The sequence below is a fragment of the Chrysochloris asiatica genome, unplaced genomic scaffold, assembly GCF_000296735.1.
Source record: "Chrysochloris asiatica unplaced genomic scaffold, ChrAsi1.0 scaffold00039, whole genome shotgun sequence".
In the NCBI taxonomy this organism is placed as follows: Eukaryota; Metazoa; Chordata; class Mammalia; order Afrosoricida; family Chrysochloridae; genus Chrysochloris; species Chrysochloris asiatica.
This window is the reverse complement of record NW_006408557.1, coordinates 14,975,833-14,982,748: the sequence shown is the minus strand read 5'-3', so window position 1 is coordinate 14,982,748 and position 6,916 is coordinate 14,975,833. Positions and strand designations below refer to the sequence as shown.

Here is a 6,916-nt window from a genome sequence, read left to right as displayed (position 1 = left end):
GACTGCTAACCACAGACTGGTGGTTCAAACCCACCAGCATCTCTTTGGAAACTCTGTACAGAGTTGCTATGCATTGGAACCGACTCGACAGCACTTAACAACAAGACAACAACGTTTTCCTTATGTTTCTCTCTCTCCTTGTATCAAAGGAAACAAGCCAGAAAAAAAAAAAAAAATGAAGCATTTCTGTTACTATCTTACAATATTTAAATAGTTACCAAATTTTAAAAATCAATAGCTCTTTTCTGCACACCAATCCCTCCCCAAGCCCAAGCCTGGCCCCAGGGTGTCTGGGCAAGCTTTCATTGGCACCTTGCGCTGGCTCTGTCGGACCCGCAGCAACTTGTAGGCGTACTCATCCTTGTTGTCCTCATTGTACTGAAATACAGCAAACTCCACCGACATGACAAAGTAGTTCAAATTCTTACTGATGTCTATAAACTCATATCGGATACTCCAGACTTGTGTCCCCAGTACCATGAGCCCCAGAAGTAGAGTTACCTGCTGGAACATAGCTAACCTCAACAGCCGCACTAAGGGCCTGGAAATGCTCAGGAAGACACTAGCTGAGGTGGAAGTGTAGGAGTAGGGGTTTGGGAGAGGCAGCTGCTAACAATGTCCTGCACAGATTGGATCCCACACACCCTGCCAGTAGAGGCCCTGAACTAATCAACTCCTCTCTTCAAACAATGCTTCTGTCCACTCCCCCACCTCAAAGGCAGTAGCAGAACAGGAGGCCTCAGACTCACAGACATGCATTAAAAGTCACACTCTTTTCACTGCACATTCCAGGGCTGCTTCCTCATCTCACCAAGCCCTGCTAAAGCCCTGGGATGAGGGACTGTGTCCACATCACCACACTCATGCCAGTGCAGCTAACTCACACAAGACATGGTGAACTAGATTCCAGGAAAGGCTAGGGAGAACCATGTCTGCCTGTGATATTGCTGTTGTTGTTGTTGTTAGGTACCATCAAGTCAGTACCGACTCATAGCGACCCTACACACAGCAAAATGAAACACTGCCTGATCCTGGGCCAACCTCACAATTCTTGCCACACTTGAGTCCATTGATGCTGCCACTTGGCCAATCCATCTCGCTGAGGGTCGTCCTCTTTTTCTCTGACCCTCCACCTTACCAAACATGATATCCTTCTCTAGCGACTGGTCCCTCCTGACAATATGTCCGAAGTATGAGAGATGAAGTTAGGCCTTCTTGGTCTCCAAGGAGCACTCTGGCTGCACTTCTTCCAAATGGATCTGTAGGTTCCTTTGGCAGCCCATGGCACTTTCAATATTCTCCTCCAACACCATAACTCAAAAGCATAAATTCTTCTACGGTCTTCCTTATTCACTGTCCAGCTTTTGCATGCATATGAGGTTATTGAAAATACCAAGGCTTGGGTCAGGTGCACCTTAGTCCTCAAGCTGACATCATTGCTCTTCAACACTTTAAAAAGTTCCTGTGCAGCAGATTTGCTTAATGCAATACGTCGTTTGATTTCTTGGCTGCTGCTTCCGTGAGTTTTGATAGTTGATCCAAGAAGAATGAAGTCCTTGACAACTTCAATCTTTTCTCCATTGATAAGAGTGTTGTTTATTGGTCCAGTGGTGAGGATTTTTGTTTTCTTGACATTGAGATGTAATTCATACCGAAGACTGTGTTCTTTGATCTTTATCAGTAAACATTTTAAGTCCACTTCACTTTCAGCAAGCAAGGTTGTATTGTCTGCATATCGCAGGTTGTTAATGAGTCTTTCTCCAATCCTGATGCCACATTTTTCTTCATATAACCCAGCTTCATGGATTATTTGCTCAGCATTCAGGTTGAATAAGTATGGTAAAAGAATACAACCTTGTTGCACACCTTTCTTAATTTTAAACCATTCAGTGCTCCCATGTTCTGTTTGAACAACTGTCTCTTGGTCCAGGTACAGATTCCTCATGAGCACAATTAAGTGTTCAGGAATACTCATACTTCACAATGTTGTCCATAGCTTGTCATGATCCACACAATCAAAAGCCTTTGAGTAGTCAATAAAGCACAGGTAATCATCCTTCTGATATTCTCTGATTTCAGGCAAGATCCATCAGAGATTAGCAATGATATACCTCATTCCATGGCCTCTTCTGAATCCAACTTGAACCTCTGGAAGTTCTCTGTCAATATATGCTTGCAGCCGTTTCTGCATTACCTTTAGTAAAACTTTACTGGCATGGGCTATCAAAGAGATTGTCTGATGGTTTCAGCATTCTGTTGGGTCACTTCTCTTTGGAATGGGCTGTCTTCCAAATTTCTTGGCAGAGATCAGTGAGTGCCTCTTGTGCCTCCTCACTCTCTTGAAAGAGTTCAATTGCTATTCCATCAATTCCTGGTGCCTTGTTCTTTGTCTTAGCTAACCCCTAAAGTCTCAGTGTGAGTATAGGGAGTGGGGGGGATACAGAGTGAAGGGCAGCATCTAGGTCATCCATGTAGGGTACCATCTTCTCCACCTGCTATGCCCCATTCTCCTGCTGACTATCTTGCCCTCCTGCCCAAAGGCCTGGTATGCTTGACAATGAGGGACAGAGATTTTGAGTCTCCTTAGGGGAGTGGTGAAAATGTCCAGGACAAGATGAAGAGTAGTATGAGGCTGCGGTGGGGACCAGCCTTGACTCACCCCAGAAGATGTATATTCTCACCCAGCTCTACCTCCTTCATTCCACAGTCTTGGCCATGTCCCCTCACTCAGACTCTTTGGAGAGGACCTGTGGGACCAACCCCTGCCCAGTCTTCTTCCCAGGAAGTTTCTGGAAATGAAGAAGACAGTGGAAGTGAGTGTGCCATGGAACATGAGAGCCACCAACATATGTGAAGATAGCTCTGGACATTGGGTACCCAGGCATGTATGATCGCAAAATGGTATGGGCCAATGTCTTGGGGTCAGGAAGAGACAAGATGTGCAGAATGATGGAGACTGAGTTTAATCACATGACCAATGAGTCAATCAATCAATCTTGCCTACATAATTGTGGTGCCCTAAATTTATTTGATGTGGCTTTTCTATGCAAAATCTTCTTAATTCCCACCAGGAGATTGGGTGGGACCATGCAAATAAGGTATATTTGTTAGTTTTGTCCTCCAGCTAAGTTTAAAAGGCGCCATCTCAGAAACAGAGAGGGAAGATCTCAGGACCATAAGAAGGAAGAGCATGAGTGGAGCATGAGACATCAAGAGGCAATCGCAAGAGGTAACCACAGAGACAACAGTAGAGGCGACAGCAGAGGCAGTGGCATGGAGAGACAGCAGCTTCGGGTTTTAGACCTATGGACTGAGTAAAGCTGAGTGCCTGCAGGTACGAGACTGGCTTGCAGAATGTGCCCTTTATGCATTCAGTGACTGCCTAAAAGAACTTTGTATCACTTGTCCAAGCAGGGTAAAAACCAAGAGGCCACATGCCTGAGAGACTGAAAACAAGAGTGAGGCATGCCTGCAGTATGGCAGACAAGAGGCTGCCTGGAGAACTGCTTCATTCTGAGTTGATTTTGATCCTAAAATTGTACCCTGTTCGCTTTGCTAATAAACCACAGAATCATGAGTATTGTTATGAGTTCTGTGTAGCCAATGCAATGACTTCTTGAACCCAGATATGAAGCAGAGAGTGCTGTGGGAGGGAGGGATGGTGTCAGAATAGGATAAAGAAGGTTGCAGGGTAGAAGCATGTCTGACCTTGGCCTCAAAATTGTCCTTCGGCTGATTTTGAGTTTGATTCTGTTTCCCTCTTGTGAAGCCAGGGGAAATCAGACAAGGTTTCCACATAGTTGTTGAAATAATGAAACTAAAAACTATCAACATCAAGGCTCAAATGAACTTCCCTGATCAATGGTAATATTTTTCATATTGTGACATATTGATGGGCTTAGAGTATGGCTTGTCCTTGAAGACAATGTATGCTCTTGACTTCTCAGGTATCAACTGATGACTGACCACATCAGGGGACTCAGATAGAGTAGACCATTTACCACATTCATTTTTCTCACCCTAGAAGTTACAGACACCAATCCCTACCCATCTTCATCATCCTTGGCCTTGGTTAACTATATCTCCGAATTGGCAGTGAAGTCTGCATTTCACTTCTAATATGGCTATTACTGCCTACTCCATATCTGCATCTCCCTTAGAAATATCATGGGCTGCCAGAAGAACAAATAAATCTGTACTGGAAGAAATAATAGAATGCTCCTTGTTGTGGTTGTTAAATGCTGTCAAGTCAATTCCAACTCATATTGACACTATATAGGGTTTCCAAGGTGCAGCTGGTGGATTTGAACCAATGACCTTTTGGTTCCCAGTCCAGTGACTATCCTACAGAGCCACACTTTTGTTGTTGCTACTGTTAAGTGATGTTGAGTCTATTCTGACCCATAGCGACCCTGTATAGGGTTTCTGAGTAGCAGCTGGTGAGCTTGAACCACCAACCTTGCAGTTCAAATAGCTTTGCAGTCTGGTGCATTAACCCACAGTGCCACACCTAGACTCCCAGAGCAACATTAGGAGTCTGGAATGCTTCTTAGAAGCCAGGATGGCATGACTTCATCTCTCATGTTTTGGACATGTTATCAGGAGGGATCAGTTCCTGGAGAAGGAAATCATCCTTGGTAAAGTGGAAGGTCAGCAAAAAAGAGGAAGACCCCTCAACAAGATGGATTAACACAATGGCAGCAGCAATGGGTTAAAATATAACAATTATGAGGATAGCAGAGGAACTGACAGTTTTTCATTCTGTGTGCATAGGGTCTCCATGAGTCAGGACCAGCTGTACGATACCCAACAACAACTATATCTATTACCCTTTTCAGTTAACCAACTTCTAGCATTCTTGATCCTCTCTGTTGTGTCTTTGTCTTGTGTTTTACTCATATTTGCAATTTTGTTATGATTTTCTTACTTTTCTTTTCTGTGATTTCAATTTGCAATTTTTTATCTGAATTCTTGAGCTAGAGACTGAGGTCATGGATTGCCCTCCTATTCCTGTCCTGTCACATGCAGTACTGCATGCCTCTTTCAGGTTGACACTAGAAACATCCCCCTGTTTGTTTACATCATATGGTTTTAATCACTTATTCAAAAAAATATGCCCTGCACAAAGTCAGTGACATAGCCACAGAGGACTAGACTGGATAGTGAAGCGTCCAGCTGATAAGAGAGGGCATATGCATGAGAACATCCACACTTGCAGATAATACCCACTTGACCTGGCTTCAATGACTGGATGATTAGACCTCAACTAGAAGAAGAAAGAAGAGGGAAGAAAGGAGTAATCTGACACAATTTGATGAACTTGACCTACACCTATGGATGCAGTAGCTCAAAAGAGGGAACAAATCTTTACAACAAGGATCATTCCCACCCCCTCCATACACAGAGTAGACAGGGATGGGCAACTTGGACATTGGCTACCCAAAAATGGGGGGTACAAAGGCAAGAAGTGACTGGCTTACAAGCTTTCAAGAGGGAGCCTAGATCCAGAGGGCACAGAGAAAGGTAGAATCTCTATTGAGTAGTATCCAATCTGTCTGGGCAGGGCTAATGAAAGGAGATGGGGATAGGTCCTTTGTGGTACAATGGTGAATGATTGTTATCAGGACTGACTGTCAGGGTTGGAAATGTGAGGGTGGACATTTTGTAGCAAAAGGAGGGGAGTGACTGACTTTTCAGTCTAGGAGCAGAAGTCCCTGGAACCATCAAGGGAGAAGAGTGGCGTGCCAGACTCTACCCAGAGAGGCAGTGATGCCAGAGATGGAGGCAGAGTCGGTGACGTGGCGAGATGGAGCAGCTGGGGACTCTAGACCCAGAGAGGGAGAGGATCTGTGTGCTGATGACTGGGGGGGAGGCTCGCAGGGTATATTCTTTGGTTGGTTGATGATGCATGGAGGGGATTGTAACCATGGCAAAGAAACAATATACGATAGGATGAATGTAAAGCTAATGTTCTCCCATGTAAACGATCACATAATTCACAATAAAACATTTTTTTTTAATATGCCATGATAATTATTTGAATTTTCTAACCTATGTGTTCTTTAGTGATATGTTGCTGAATTTCCAGGTATGTGGGGGAGTTTCTAAGTCATTTTTTCTTAATATCTATCTAAATTTCACTGTGGTCAGAAAACATATTCTGTAATATCATCCTTTAGTGTTTGTTAAGATTTGCTTTGTGGAACAGAATGTGGTCAGTTTTTATTAGTATTCCCCAAGCTCACATGTGCTACACTCTTGGGTGAATGCTTGCCCTAAAGCAAAAAGAAAATTTGTTACATGGATTTTTGAAATTTAGTATATATCTACCAATTTTCACTCTGTGGTCATTATCAGCTACCAAGAATACTGCTGTAATTTCTTCTACAAAGATTGTGAGTTGAGATCCAGTTTGCAATGATTTCTGACAACAACTACCTGAAGTTGAGCAAAACTTCCCTCCAGATACTTCCCTAAATTTAGACACCAGTCACAGGTTCATAGGTGTCCAGATCCCTCTCACTTCTGAACTACTTGGGAGTCAGTGATACCTGGTATCTCTTCAGGACACCAACCACTAGCTCAAGGGTCCCCAGGCTCCTCTCACTTCTAACATAATGACTACAAATTCAGGGGTTCTCACTACCCCATTAAGGTTAGTAATCTGCTAGAATTATTCACAGAACTCAGAAAAATACTATATTTACAATTGTTGTGGTTGTTGTTGTTAGGTGCCATCGAGTCGGTATCAACCCATAGCAACCTTATGCACAGCAGAACAAAACACTGCCGGATCTTGGGCCAACCTCACTACTGTTGCCATGCTTGAGTCCATCTATGCTGCCACTTGGCCAGTCCATCTTGTTGGAGGTCTTCCTCTTTTTCTCTGACCTTACCAAACATGATATCCTTCTCC

The 6,916-nt window shown here is 43.7% G+C and overlaps 1 protein-coding gene across 1 annotated transcript in view; it reads right to left on the bottom strand.

Moving 5' to 3' along the window:
* Positions 1-513, bottom strand: part of LOC102811345 (probable cystatin-16-like) — a 5,983-nt gene extending 5,470 nt beyond the window's left edge. The window contains exon 1 of the mRNA XM_006860753.1: positions 313-513. Within this exon, the coding sequence (XP_006860815.1) occupies positions 313-513 (201 nt within the window). The remainder of the gene's footprint in view (positions 1-312) is intronic.
* Between the last annotated feature and the right edge of the window lie 6,403 nt (positions 514-6,916).